General features: G+C 45.8%; 1 protein-coding gene across 1 annotated transcript in view; it reads left to right on the forward strand.

Moving 5' to 3' along the window:
* The first annotated feature begins 295 nt into the window (after nt 1–295).
* The window catches only part of SLC25A43 (solute carrier family 25 member 43), a 27,941-nt gene continuing 12,772 nt past the window's right edge, over nt 296–15,464 (forward strand). Inside the window, exons 1-2 of the mRNA XM_024751851.1 lie at nt 296–493; nt 3,717–3,856. Of these exons, the coding sequence (XP_024607619.1) occupies nt 307–493; nt 3,717–3,856 (327 nt within the window). The 5' untranslated portion in view covers nt 296–306. The remainder of the gene's footprint in view (nt 494–3,716; nt 3,857–15,464) is intronic.

The raw sequence follows: 15,464 nt of genomic DNA on the forward strand, positions 1-15,464 counted from the left end.
TAGGTATCTCTTCCTTATAGATGTTATATAAACTGTAACAGCTAATTTTATATAACTAGAATTATATTCATTACTATGAGTATAATTGAATGTGTAGAATTGAATGTGTTATTCATTAATCCTAATACATGAGTAATTTTCATTTTGTAAAGCATTTCCAAATGCAGGGAAATGGTGCAATAAGTAGCATCGAGCACTCTAGCACAATCCATGGCTGATTCCCTTGGGCTTTTCTCCCTATTTTCTCCCAGGTTTGTTGTGCTGTTCACGGATGACCTGGGCCACATCTCCCAGTGGAGGTCCATCATGGCTGGGAGTCTTGCGGGCATGGTTTCCACCATCGTAACATATCCTACAGACCTCATCAAAACCCGGTTAATTGTGCAGAACATGCTGGAACCATCTTACAGGGGGATCCTCCATGCTTTTTCTACTATTTATCAACAGGAAGGGTTCCTGGCCCTTTATCGAGGGGTTTCCCTTACTATTTTAGGTAAGATGGAACTTTTCACCTTGTCCAAGAAAAGACTGTGTTCTTTGATACATGCAAATGACTTGTATACCTTTGTTGGTAACCAGTTAAATCCATTTTACTGAGTTCAAGGGATATATATATATATATATATGAGTGTATTGTATATCTTTGTTTGTAACCAGTTAAATCCATTTAACTGAGTTCAAGGTCATATGGATTCAATCCACACAGAGTCCATTAGCTTCATTCTATTCCATAGCCATATGCCCCACTCCTAACTCTGGTCTGTTATATCCCAGGGAGGGAGTAGGACAGAGTACATGTGTCTCAGCACGAATTGATAAGAAGACAGTCCCACACACTCCCCATCTGACTGCAGGAAACAGTCTCTGCATGCCTCGGTACACGTGTGAACACAACCAGGGTAGCAACTGTAGCTTCTGTGTTCTTTGGAACCTTTGCCAGGGCTACAGGTCACCCAGGACCCCCAATTGCCAGTCCAGTAGACTTTTGCCTTTTATCTGACCTTTGTTGCAGCATTTGATGAGATCGATCACTCTATTCTGGAAACTTGGCTTCTAGGACCCCACTGTCTCCTAGATGTCTTTCCCACCTCTCTGCAGCTCTTTCTTATCTGGCTCATCTGACGATGCCAGCCCCCTGTGTGTCACTATCCCCCAGCTCCTGCCTTAGCTTTCTTCTCACCCTCCATGCCCTCCCTGGGTGGCCTCATCTAAACTAGTGGCTTGAACAAGCATTATTATACTCTAATGACTCCCAATCTCATCTCTGTAACAACAACGACTAACACCTATTGCAGTTTACGACGTGCCAGGCACTGTGCTAAATGGTTTGCGTACAGTTCCTCATTTAAGCCTCATTTTACAGATGAAATAGATGCTTGGGGAAGCTAAGTGACTTGCCCAAGGTCACAGATAGAAAGTGGAAGAATCTAGCAATATAACCCCAGAGCCCTCTCTCTTAACCACTGACTACTACCACTTCCCAATGGCAGTACAAATGCCTGCTGTTGGACACCCTCACCTGATGCTCCCTTGGCTTACTGAAGTCAAGAGTAAACCTGACGGCCTCGTTAGTTGCACACCTGCCCCCCTTCTGTGTTCCCTAATGAACGAGACCGCCTTTCTTTCATCCAGTGGCCCAAGCCAGAAGAAACCTAGAAGCACTTCAACTTCAACTCCTCCTCTCACTCCACTCCCACTTCAGCCACGAGTGCTGTCAATTTCACCTCTTTTAACTCTCAAGTCTGCCCCCTTCTCCATCCCCATCTTCTCTGCCATAGGTCACACTCTCATCATCATCTTTCCTGCGGACACTTATGAGAGGCTCCTTCCTAGTCCCAGTCTTGGGTCTCTGCTGCCCTAGTCCGCCCTGTGCCCTGCTGCCGGGGTGTGATGATCTTTCTAAGTGCAAGTTGAACATTTCACCAACCTCTTTCCACTGCCCTCCTTAAAAGCCTTCACTGACTCCTGTGAGCTACAGGGAAAAGCCCAGATTCCTTGTGGCATACTAGATCCTTCAGACCTGGCCCTGCCAGCCCCTCCTACCTCATCTCCTGTCACGTTCTACCTGCACTCCTGCTTTGGCCATCTAGAAATACTTGCATTTCTTGGAAACACCACTCTCTTTGTACATGCTGTTCCCTCTGCCTGCTCTCCCAATGTCTGATGAACTCCTACTCATTCCTCAACACCCAGTTGAAAAGTTCTCTCTTCTGTGAAGTCCTTCTTGATTCCCCCAGGCAAAATTAATCCCTCTGATCCTTGTGTACCTAAAGCACTTTGTATAGCCCCCTTACTATGGCATATGTCATCTGTCCGTCTCTCCCACTAGATGGTGCATCTCCAGGAATTAGCCTACTTACACCTCTGTATATTCCTGGCACCTGGCATAGGGCCCATCACATAGCATAAGCTCCACAGATGTTTTCTGAATGAAGGAAAATGTAGGGTTGGTGCGTCATTTTTAATGTGTTTATTAAATAAATATTACATTTTTCTAAAGATGAGCAACCCGACTAGTGTTAGCCCCTCTTTTAAATCTCATTTTGAGGGAGAAATTTAGTCCCTGCGTAAACTTCAGATTGCTCCCAAAGTTTCTGTAAGTTTCAAGGTGCCAACTACTGCGCTACTTGCTCACCATCTTTTCCTAGAAAGGTGAGGCTGCCATACAGTGCAGGGTACCCACTGAGCCCTGATATGGCCACATCTCATACTACCTCACTCTTCAGGTTTCACAGAATGTTTCCTTCTCAGCTAGAGATCAGGTCCCCCCTAGTCTCCAAAACTTGATTAAGTACTGCCCACTAACTTTTTTTTTCATGGGAGTGAATTTTTTCCCCAACACTCTATTTTTTTAAATTCAAACACCCAGAAAAGTTAAGAGAATTGGAAACAGCCTGGATAAACAACAAGGTCCTATTGTATAGCACAGGAAACTATATTCAATATCCTGTAAAAAACCGTAATGGAAATGAATATGAAAAAGAATATATATGTATCACTGAATCACTTTGCTGTACAGCAGAAACTCACACAACATTGTAAATCAACTATACTCCAATAAAATAAATTTTTAAAAAAAGAATTGGAGGGGCTTCCCTGGTGGCAGAGTGGTTGAGAATCCGCCTGCCAATGCAGGAAATTTTTTTAAAAATTTAAATTAAATTAAAATTAATTAAAAAATTAAACATTCCCCTGTTTTATTTTTATTAAATTTTAATTAAAAATTAAACATGGGAAACACCCATGTATGCACCATATACCAGCTCCTTCAATTAATGTTTTGCTTTATCTGTCCCTCTAACCATTCATCAGTCATATATTTTTTGATGATTTCCATGTAAGTTGCAAACATCAGTACACTTCATCCCTCAACCCTTCAACATGCATATCATTAACTAGAGTTCAATATTTGTTTATGGCTCTTTTAAAAGTAAAATCGACATAGAGTACACAAATATTTAGGGAATCTTTTGATGCATGCATTTTGATCAATGACACAACCCATATCAAAATATAGCACGTTATCATCACCCAAGAAAGTGCCTGCTGCTTCGGTTGGAGTGACTTGTTTAACAAGCCCAGAGCCGGTCCTGTTTACTTTCCCTGGATTCCCCACAGGCATTTATGTTCTCAAGCCAGTGTTTCCTGAGACATCACAGCCTCTCCCTGGCCTTGTTTTTCAGGTGCTCTCCCTTTCTCTGCCGGCTCCCTTCTAGTTTACATGAACCTGGAGAAAATCTGGAATGGACCCCGAGATCGGTTCTCTCTCCTCCAGAACTTCGCCAATGTCTGCCTGGCTGCCGCGGTGACCCAGACACTATCCTTTCCCTTCGACACGGTGAAGAGAAAGATGCAGGTGAAGAGTTATGTTTGGGGGGCTTTGTGGGTATGTGGGAGGGATGGCTTGCAGTGTTTGTGGGTGGGTAACAACAGCAAAGAACATGAAGCCTGAGCGATGCCAGGTTTCCAAGGAGCTCGTGACTGCTCATACAAACACTCTGCAAACCCTCACTCCGTGGCATTTCTGCTGCTAACCTCAGGGCAATGGACTCGAGCCCAAGCCGCCTCCCCATTCCCATCCTCTGCTTTTTTAGGTCTTTTATAAAGCACTTTTCTTTCCTCTCTTCATAGCTGCCACTGCCCGTTACATCAAGGCGGCCTCCACAGCGAGGACAGGGCACCCTTGCCTTCATAGCCTGTCCATACTTCAGTGAAACAGACGGAAAGAACCAAAATAAGCCTGGAATTATCAATAGCAAGGGGCCAGTAGTCCCTGATTCCCCTGCTGAGGAAGTAACTGCATTTGAAATGGGCCGGTGTCTTAGTGGGATTGGCCCTGCATTTTCCTAATTGTTACCTAGGAAAACTCACAGTTTCTCTACAGACCACAGAGACAAAAGCCTGATATCTGAGGTCTCAAAGAGAGGAATTGGCTTAGCTTAGAATCAGCCGATTTTGATCAAAGAAAAATCAGAGTAGTCCAAGTAAGGTTGGGGGTTACAGGCAGGTCCACACAGGGCAGGGGTGGGAGTCGCATCTGCCCTGAACCCTGCTCACTCTCCGCCAGCCTCCCTTCAGACTCCACACCCACAGGCTTGCCTGCCTCTCTGGCCTCTTCCGGGCAAATCTTGATTTATACAATCGATGTATTCCTGAAGAGCTGCTTGGATATTAATTTGGGGGAGTTGAATCCAATTTTAAATGATCAGTCCCCACTGAGTTTGTTTTTCCCCGTGTCTCTAACTTGTCCCTCTGCTATCTCAGTGCCCGCCCCCCACCCCCCTCCGGCTTCCCCATGTGGTTTTCTTTGCCAGGCCAGGCCAGGCCTCACGTACCTCAGCACTAAAAAGCCCGCAAGTACTTATCTCAACCTATAAAGAAAAGCTGCCTCAGAACAATACACATCACAATTGCACCCAATTCTGCTGCTCCAATCCGTCAAACTTTTCATCTGTCTGGGTTGCGTTCCTTTCCTGTCCTTTGTCCAAACACATTTTTTAAATTGTCAACGTTATTGTAATTTTAACGTAGATGCAAGTTTAAAGCCTGCTTAGTGCATGCTTGTTTATAAAAGCCATTATTCCTCATTTTAAGGGTAATGTACATACGCTTAAAAATGGTTAAAATGGTCAATTTTATGATGTGTGTTTTACCACAATTAAAAAATAAGGAGGGCTTCCCTGGTGGCGCAGTGGTTGAGAGTCCGCCTGCCGATGCAGGGGACACGGGTTCGTGCCGCGGTCCGGGAAGATCCCACGTACCGTGGAGCGGCTGGGCCCGTGAGCCATGGCCACTGAGCCCACACGTCCGGAGCCTGTGCTCCGCAACGGGAGAGGCCACGGCAGTGAGAGGCCCGCGTACCGAGGGAAATACAGAAAAATACAAAAAAGAAAATAATAATTACCTATAAGCCCAACACCTATGCATTATGATGATTAATAGTTTTACTTCTGTGTATGTTCATATGTGTATGCATATGTGCGTGCATAAATTGGAAAGTTATTTTTCACAAAACTGCATTCCTACTATATATAAAAATTAATATCTGCTTTTTTCACTTATTTTATAATAGATAGTGCCTCAGGCCATCAAGTACTAAGAGCATCTTTTCTAATTATCACATATATTCCACCATATGGATGTGCCATAACTTAAAAAAATAAAAAACAAATTTATTCTCTCAAAGTTCCGGAGGCTAGATGTTTAATATCAAGGTGTTGGCAGGGCCATGCCCCTTTTGAAGACTCTGGGGGAGGATTCTTCCTTGTCTCTTCCAGCTTCTGGTAGCCCTAAGCATTCCTTGGTTTGTGGCAATACAACTTCAATCTCTGTCTCCATCGTTCCATAAATAACAATTTCTGTTTTTTAATATTCAGGCTGTTTCTAATTCTTCAGTATGATAACACCACAGTGAAAGCCCTTGTATTTTTTCACATTTGTGATGACACCCTTTAGCTGTATTCCTAGAAATACAGGCCACAAGACAAAAATAATTCTAAGGCTCTTAATGAAGTTTGCACCCCAGAAAGGCTGTAAGTTTACGCCTGCACCAGCAGTGAGTGGGGTGGTCCATCTCAACTCCCATCAACTGTAATGACTATCACTTTCTAAATCCTTGTGAACCTAATAATAGCTGAAAAATGCTGGCACGTTAATTTGAATTTCATTGATTATGAGAAGATTGCATGTTTTTCATATATCAATTTGTCCTTTGTATTTCTTTGTAAATTTTCTGTGTCCATTGCCTATTTTTCTAGGCTATTCAGCTTTTTTTACTAATTGGTAAGAAGTCTTTATATGTTAAAGATATTAACCCTTTGTCATACACTGCATGCATTTTTCCCAGTTTGACAGTTGGCTTCTAATACTGTTTATGTTGTTATTATACATATTTTTTAATTTTTATGCAAATATATATATATATTACTATTTTTTGGTTTCTAACTTTGCTCTTCTGTGTAAAAGGCCTACCCCATCCCACAATCATATGACTATTCACTTATATAGTTCTTTAAATATTTTTGTTGTAATTTTTACACTTATCACTTTATTTATAATTTACCTGAGGTATGATGTGAGGTAATCATCTGACTTTTAAAAAAAAATAGTTTACCAATTGTTTAAGCACCATTTTTGGAATAATCTCTTTTCCCCACTACCCCGTGCTTCGACTTTTACCACATCCTAGATATTTGTATATGTTCTAGAGTCTGTCTTGGGGCTGTGTATTCTGAGCTGTAGATTTGTCAGTCTGTCCTCGTGCCAGAGCCACACTATTTCAATTCCTATAGCTTTATAATACCTTGTAGTGTCTGACAGGGCATCTACCCCCTCACCACTCTTCTCTTCAACATTTCCTTGATTATTCTCAGTCATTTGTCCTTCCTGATGAACTTTAGAACTACCTTGTGATTATGACTGGAGTTATGTTCAACCTATATACTTGGAATAATTTATGTAAAATATTCTATCTTTATTCAGGAATACTGTATATCTCCCCTATAGCTTCAGTCTTCTTTCTTTACATTGAACCGTATGACATTGCCAACATCCTACCTTTTTGACATACCCAAAGGGCAACTTCATATGGTTAACTCTTATAAAAGTTGATTTCTTCATATGATAATTATGCTTTTTCTAAAAAGGATAGCTTCTTAAAAAAAAATCCAGGGTGAGGTTGAGTGGGAAGGAGGTAGGATATACTACAAGCTTTTTATTCATTTTTTTTTAACATCCTGGCCCTAGGAATTTATCTTCCTGTCAGGAGTGAGAATGGGCTCTCGCTGGTTGGCCATCAGAAGATGGATGAAACTAAGGCGGCTTATATCACTGGCTTCCATGCTTTGAGGATTGCTTTTTGAAATAGTAGAGCCAGAGGCATCTCGCCAGCACTTTCTGGCACCTCTTATAATTTAGTGTTCCTTATGCAGAGTTCAAGGTTTAGTGAGCTCACTTCCTCCCTATAGTAAGCCTGCTCAAACCCAGGGCTTTGAGCCTGGGGGTTGGAGCAGTCAGTGAGAAAGGGTAGAGTCTAGGACCAACTCCGGTGTGTGGGTTTTTTCCCTACACCAAGGAAGTCTCCAACGGCAGCTGAGTGTCCTACAATTCCACTCAACTCGGACACTCTCTACTCGGAGACAGCATCAGATTTCACAGGTCAAGGGCTCAGTCGCACAAGACCATCCCCCCACTTCAAATGCCGATGTCAAGTCCAGGTTGTCACCTGTGCTTCTGAAGTATAAATTAGAGGTTCCCACAGCCCCATCCTTGGATTCAATTAATTTGCTAGAGTGTCTCACAGAACTCAGAAAACCAGTTGACTCACTAGATTACTGGCAACCAGGCCCCATCCTTAGGTGCTTTCCAAAAGTCGCTACATTAACATAAACTCAGACTTGGTTGAAAGGGGTTTGTTATAAATATCAAGGCACCTTTATTGCTCTCATCACTTAGGTAATGTCAAGGATTATAGGAGCTCTATGCCAGAAATGGGGACGAAGACCAAGTATATATTTCTTATTATACATCACAATATCACAAAGGGTTTCAGATGAAATTCACTGACATCTAAATGTGAGGGTGGAGGTTTCAGTCTTCTCTGTAAACTCTTAGCTTTCCTTTTTCCACCTGAGAGCTAGAACAATGACCTCTTATGGGGTAATCTAGCCACCACTACATTCTACTCTAGAATATATACCTACCACAACAATCTGCTATACAGTAGAAGTGGGTATTTGGGGGTAAATTTGATCATATTTTCCCTTGTATGGAAACCTTATGCATAATGCATACACAGAGCTTCAACAAGAAGCTTTCAAATAAGTGCAAAGTCATGATGGTTGTGAAAAAAAAAAACAAAAAAATCCAAAGAGACAATTGCATGGTTTTCACAATATATGATCAGCATCCAGTTATGAATGACAACATAAATGTCATCCAAAGATACGGGAAGCGAAATCTTACGGTTGCGATCAAAGTGTTATTTTACAGGAGTTAATAAACACTAATACCTTGTCCCGCCTACTTAAAAAGAATCAACTCCCCAGAACAGAACCACAGACTGCTTTAAAATGCAAACGTGCGTTGCTTTCTCTGGCCACTAGATGTCGCTGCAGTAACGGAGCTTATCTGAGCACTACCTGAGGGTATGGGAGCCCTGCAGCTGGTGATCACGGACTAGTTAACAACCCCCCTAATCCCCGCTCAAAATACATCTTCAGTTCGGAGAGTAAGGAACCTAGAAACAACAGGCTAACCGTAAATTGTATTGTGGCTGTTTGTTCCTGCAGAGCACTCAATCCAACTTCTCCAAGAAGAGAGAGCTTTGATAACAGTCTCCCCGCCACCCCCTGTGGGAGCAGGCAGGGTTTGTCCGCAGAATTTATGAGGAGAGAGCTTTGCAGGGCAGCCGGGCTGCTCTGACCTGAACACACTTAATGGTAACATTTGCATTCCATCGGCTTTCCTCCTTACACTGTCCATCAGGAAGCAAATCAATGTCAGGTGTCTGTTGGATAACAAGCTGGACAGGGAATTTCCTGAACCCCCATACCGACCGGCCACTTTGTCTGAATGTCTCATTCTCCTAATGTATGCTTTATCCAGACACACACATACACACACACAATCTGTCCGTTTAATGCCGCATCAGGTTGGAAGTCTCTTGAACACTAGTGACAGTAATCGTAAGTCTTGTTTAACCAGCTGAGCCCTTCCTTCACCGTGCTTACACTCATTTTATTCCTTTTTCTTTTTCTCACCCCGGCTCCTCGCTGGCATGCTAGAGACTGGAGAGGTAAATAAATTATGCATGTGCATGTTTTGATGGGATGGTTTCTGCTGGGAAGGGGGTGAGTCAGCCCTGCGCACAGATAGGATGAGGTGCCCCCATACCTGGGGCGCTTTCATGGCCCCCAAGACCACCCTGCCTGAAATGCCCTTGGCCACACTTCAGCACATTTCAGCTCAAGCTCTTCCGGGTACATACCCGGCCTTTCCACTTCTGTCTGTCCCACACCTGGCCCTGAGCTTGGAACTAATTAGTTTGACGAGTCTGTGGGTTCTCCATAAGGACCAGGGAGTCCTGAGCAAATGGTTCTCTGGACAGTTCATGTGGAAAAAAAAGAGGAAGATAAGCTGCCCAGAAAATCCAGGGAGCAGCTGAAAAGGTGGAGCTTCGGAATCTGGTGGGCCTTCTGAGAGGGTCAGGAAGGAGGCACCAGGCACAAGCTCAGTCTCCCACAACTCTCCCTGACCCCCCTCCCTGCAGCCCGTATTAGGTGTCTCCGTTTCATTAAACATAAAACCAAGTGTTAGCCTGTTGCTTTCTACCCAGGGGACTTCGACCCCATCAGGGCTCACAAGGCAAGCAGGATTAGGCCAGGTCAGCATTTGAACTGAAAGCACATAAGATGAGGGACAGAGGTAGTATCCAAGGGGCACAGCTGACTGAGCAGAAGAGGCACGGTCCCTGAGTGAAGAGAGGGCCCCAGCTGTTCAGACAGATGCTTGAACCTGCCTGAGATGCTGAACTGGGCACTCCCGCCAGGGCGCCCCGCCCCTCTCGTGGCTCCTCCTACTCAGGTCCACATCCTCAGCCCTGAGCCACATTTCCCGAGCCCCGGCCCCACACTTCTCACTGTTTGCCGGACACTGCCATTTGGCTGTCGCCTCTCCAGGGTCACCTCTAAGTATGTATCAAACCGTCTTCCCAAGGTTCTGCATTTCAGTGCTGTCATTCCCCCAGCCACCCAGGCTGCAGACCCGGAAGTTGTCTTTGACTCTTTCCCTTCCCCCTCCCCCAGTCAACCTTGAACCCAGTTGGGTCTTCATTCCTAACTTCCCACGTTGGTCTTTCTTTTTGTCACTGTCCCTGCCCTAGTCTAGGACCTTATCGGCTCATACCTAGGCTACTGCAGTAATCCTCTAATTGGTCTCAGGATTAACTCTAAAACTGATCATAAACATTGGGTACTAATGTACCAGGCACTGTGCTGAGGTATTTATGCTCATTATCTCATTTAATCCTGGCAATAAACCTGCCAGGTGGGCACTGTGCTTATCAAGCCCATTTCACAGAGGAGAAAATCAAGGCACTGAGAGGTTCTGTAGCCTGCCCAAGTTCACACACTCAGTCACTGAGTAACCTGAGATGTAACTTATCACCAGGGCCAATATTCATTTCAGCCCCCTCCAGCCCAGGCTTCTGCCAGATGAATTTTCTTAAGATCTGCCTGCGTTGTGTCTTTTATTGCTCTGAGAGAATAAAGGCTGAGCCCCTTGGCCTGGCAGGCTGCCCTTACCAACTTTGCCGCGCTCATTGCACAGAGGCCCCCTATATCAGGAGTCGCAAGATCAGATGCCGGCAGGAACTTGGAAGTAACAGGAAAAAGAGAAAGTAGGGAAACCCAGGTAACATAACACTCACCCCCTAGAGAATAAGGATTCCGATGCAGTCTGAGCCATCCTGGCTTTCAGAAGCATTCTGGAGCGCTAACTGCAGTGCTCACAAAATGTGGCCAGCATCTAAGTATGAATTACAGCGTGGAACAAAGTGGGCCAGGGGAAGCTGCAGCAAGTCCCTCTTCTCCAAAGGATAGATGCCATTTAGAAATGTGGGCCCACTTTTCAAGGGAGCCTGAAATCCAGATTTGTATGTAAGATCCCAATTTTTCAATGTTGGCAAATGAAAATTGTTAAATCCTGCCAGGGCTAAACAGAACATGCCTTTTTCTGACCTCTGCTCTGTTCCAGCCTCCAATTCAATCAAAATTATCTTAGCGCCCCTCCCCCATCCCCCTGAAGAATAAGTGTATTTCACATTCCTGTCCCCTCTGCCTGGGCATCTACCTCCATCTCACCTGACATCTGCCACGTGGTGGCTGTCCCTTCTGACCTACAACAGCACACATCTGTTGCTTTCGTTTGATAAAGGAGTTGGCTTTTCCTACCCCTCAAACAGCTATTCTATCGTGATGGATAAAGGCAGGTGTTTTGCCTCTGTAGAACCACAAATGGGGGTGTTCCCCACGGCCTCGGAGGGGATTCGGGGGTAGGAGAATCCAGGTTAACTAACAGGGTGCTCTGCCAATAACTGCAGATGCTGTTTTCACTGTCACTCCCACCCCACCCCCAAGGGCATATTTTGTTCCAAAAAGCTTTATGGGTGAACAACCCCTTTAAATGATGCTCTTAGCCTGTATGTGCGCTCTGGTCCAGCTGGTTTATTTTCCACGGCATTTCTCCGCGTGCCCCACCTTCTGCCGTCTCTCCACCATTGCAGCACATCCCCACCCTGTGTGAGCCCCCTCCTGAAGCCTTCTCTCCCCTCCTCAAGAGGAAGAAGTCTCCCCATTCTGAACGCCCAAAGCTCCCTCTCGCTATAGCTCTCAGGCCCACGTCACATGCTTCCTTGAATCGTAATCTTCTGTGTCCATTATTCCTTCTAGACTTTGAGCTCTTTGCCTTTGGGACATACGTCTTACACATTTGTATGTCCCCACAGCACGTAGCCTCATGTAGCAGGCACTCGATACTTGTTTAAAAATGAATGAAGTTCAGGGCTGGCTTCTGAGATCTCACTGCCTTGTGAGTACAGAATTGAACCTTAGCTGCTGCTGGGTGAGCCCCAAGTCTGTGTGCTCGTCCCTACCCCCTGCTGAAGGTAAGAACAGCCTGCCCTTTCCCCGGCCTGCTGACCTAGGGAAACCTCGACTTGTCCCCTGTCTCAGACTGCCTGCAATCCTCGCTCTGAAAGTGCACTACCTCCCACCCCCTACCTTAGCTCTCCAGTTGTGTATCGCAGCTCCAACAGCTGTTACCATTTCAAGAGAAGTAAATATGCTAAAAGGACAGAGTAAAAGCGTCTTGATGTACACCCCCCTCTTCATGGCAACCTCCCACCGCTTTGTACAGCGCCTGGAAGTGCCTGATGAATCGGTATCATAGCACTTGTATTTGTCAGTTTGTTGACTTCAGTAAATGCGATATGAATGAACAGCTCTAAATCTGTGCCCTCCTTTGGTGGGGAGGCTTTTGTCCGGGGACAAAATATGTCTGGAGGAGGTAACGAAAGGAAAGTTTTCCCCGGGAATAAGAAATTGTAATAATGTGATAATAACTACCATTTATTGGTCATGTGATACAGACCAGGCAGTTTATCATCCCATTCCATCCTCTTTATCGACCCTATTAAGTATTGTTATTATTCCTAGTTTCTAGGTGAGGAACTGAGGCACAGAGAGGGTAACTTGCCCAACAGTCACTTAGCTAGCAAGTGGGGCGGGGGGCTGGGATTGAACCTAGGTCTCTCCTTCAGGCCCAAGCTTTATCCACCAGGACTATAGGGGCTTGGTCCTAGATGCTAGGTAATCGTTTGTTTGTTTTTTTTTCCAGTTCCCTTGCCCTGGGTGTGGGAGTAGAGGATGAGGGAGAGGGAAACCTAACCTTGAGATTTGGGAGCACACAGCCTCGGTTGAAAGAAACAGTAGTGCGCAAGCTCAGAAACAGGCACGAGGGTGGCTTTGGCCAGGGTATGGTTAACTCAAGTTGGAGAAAAAAAAACCTTTGGAAAACCAGGCTGTGGGTGCCTCTGGCTTTCTTTGGTCACTGGCAGCCTGACAATGGAAGGCTTGAAGCCGGCAGGTTGCAATGAGAAGCAGAGAACATTCAGCAGCCATGGACCTTTGGCTGCCTCAGACTGGCCACGCCGCTGGGACGGACTGGGAAGAAAGCCCCTCCGGCTCACCGAGCCCCTAGCAGAGCAGGTGCAAAGCCCCAGGAGGGGAAAGTAGATTGTTCTCATCACACCTGCTAGGAAGCGCTAAGCGAGTTGCAGATGTTCCGCCTAGCTCAACATTTCTTGGTTGACGTCGTGTCTGTTGTCAGTAGGAATAGAGTTCTATTTCCCCAGCACAGCCAACTTGCACGATGATCCTGAAGTACAAACACTGCTGGGTTCTAAGCTCTGGGGGCTTAGAGAGCTTAGAGAGGATGGGAACCTTACCTTTTTAGTTCGTTGCATTTTTAACTCTTTGCCATCATGTTGCTCTGGGGGCTGGCCCCTCTGGGGACTGACTTCTTCTGCCTAAGTCAGTAGCATTGCCTTGGCAATTCTGAGAAAAAAGTATGCTTTTCAGATCCAGGTAGATGTCTGGACATCCCTCAGGCCAGGTGGCTTCGTTTGAGCATCATCGTTAAGGTGTAAGGAAAGGAAAAGCCCCCCCCTTTGTTTTTTCCAAAGGTGTAGGGTGCCCTAAATACTTTAGGGATGACAGTTGTTGATCATGGAAAGGAGACTCTCCCCTAGAGGGCAGGCAAGGAGGGAGCAGGGAGGAGCCTTCCTAATTCCACTCATTGTGAAATCACTCTGCCCTTTCTCTTGACCTGAGCTGGCTTACTCCTTCCAAGAGATAAAGTCTGGGTATCAAAATGGCCACCCTCCGCTAAGCAGACTTCTTCGAGCTCCAGCTAAACAATAACAGCAGCTAAGACAGGCATCCCCCTTCCCCCTGCCTCCAGAGTGGGGGTGAAGAGAGAGGTAGGGGAAAGAGAAAGAAAGGTCCCAGAAAAGGCCTTCTGTCAGCCAAGAAAGGCCTGCAGCTATGAGCAGTCATCTGCGGCTCCTGCTGTCAGGAGGAGATGAACACTGGGGTTTCCCCATCCCTCCGCTGGCCTCAAGCCAGCTTTAGAAACGCAGCACCAGTTTTTACCTCCTTTCCCCCACAGAGCTGTTCATTTGTTTTTGACAGCTGTGTTCATCTTAAAGCTTTCGTGGGCAGATTAGCTCATTGGTCCAGAGTGTGGGCTTTGGATGCCATCCCTGTCCCTTACTCTTTCTGTGAACTTGGGTAAGCCACATCGCCTCTCTGAACCGCATCTTCCTCATCTGTAAAACACGGGGAGAAGCCTAATGCCTGGCTCATATCCCCATGGAGAAGACTGAATTGGGTTAATGCAGATGCAGTGCCAGGCACAAGATAAACACTCAATATAAATACTCAGTAAAACCGAGGTACTATTTTTATTGTTCTTGAAGCATCTCTTCAGAATCTATGCATGGCGCTGAAGGCCTGATTAGAACCATAAAAGCCGGGCCAGGTGTGTTTGTGTGTTTCGTATGATCGCTATAAACACGCAAATGAGCTAGCATTGTGAGACCTCAAAAGATCTTCCGTCTCTATAGATAATGGTGATCAGGGATGGTAGGGGAGTGGATCATTCATTCGTTGGGTTAATTTAACAGGCGTTTACCTAGAGGCCACCCTGTGCAGGTACTGCCTATGTCTGTATTCCCAGCCTGCAGAAAACTGGCATCTGCCAAATCTCCTGCACCCTTCCTACCCAGTCTCACTCCCAATCAAGGTGACACTAGGGAATTCCCTGGCGGTACAGTGGTTAGGACTCCACGCTTTCACTGCCGAGGGCCTGGGTTCAATCCCTGGTCGGGGAACTAAGATCCGCCAAGCCGTGGGGTGCAGCCAAAAAATAAAAATTAAAAAAATTAAAAATTAAATTTTAAAAGGTGACACTGAAAGTTGGCTCTTCGGCCGCCGCTGCTCAGCATGCGCTCCCACGGCCTCCCTCTGCTGCTCTCGCTTGCATGCATCTCAGTTGCTTTCTGCCCCAGCTGCACTTTTGATTTCCCCACCCCCGCCCCCGATCGGCACATGGGAACTGTTTCTCTTCTCTTCCCAAGCAAAATACTAACCTGCTGTCCATTTACTCGCTTCCCCCATGTCATTGCGGGCTTTCCGAGCAGGTCCTCGGGCACCTCGGCCAGGATGGGGGGTGACTTGTAGGCTTGCCAAGCCGGGGGCAGCTGCCTGCACCCGTTTCTGTGGACGTCCCCACCACAGAGCCAGGGTGCTTCTCGGCTGTATGAGGATAATTCTTGGGGACCTAGCTCTGCCAAGAGAAACTTGGGCCATGTGGCTCACAGGACATAAAGGTCCTTTTACTTCAAT

This window comes from Neophocaena asiaeorientalis, unplaced genomic scaffold, assembly GCF_003031525.2.
Source record: "Neophocaena asiaeorientalis asiaeorientalis breed wild unplaced genomic scaffold, Neophocaena_asiaeorientalis_V1.1 scaffold659, whole genome shotgun sequence".
Lineage (NCBI taxonomy): Eukaryota > Metazoa > Chordata > Mammalia > Artiodactyla > Phocoenidae > Neophocaena > Neophocaena asiaeorientalis.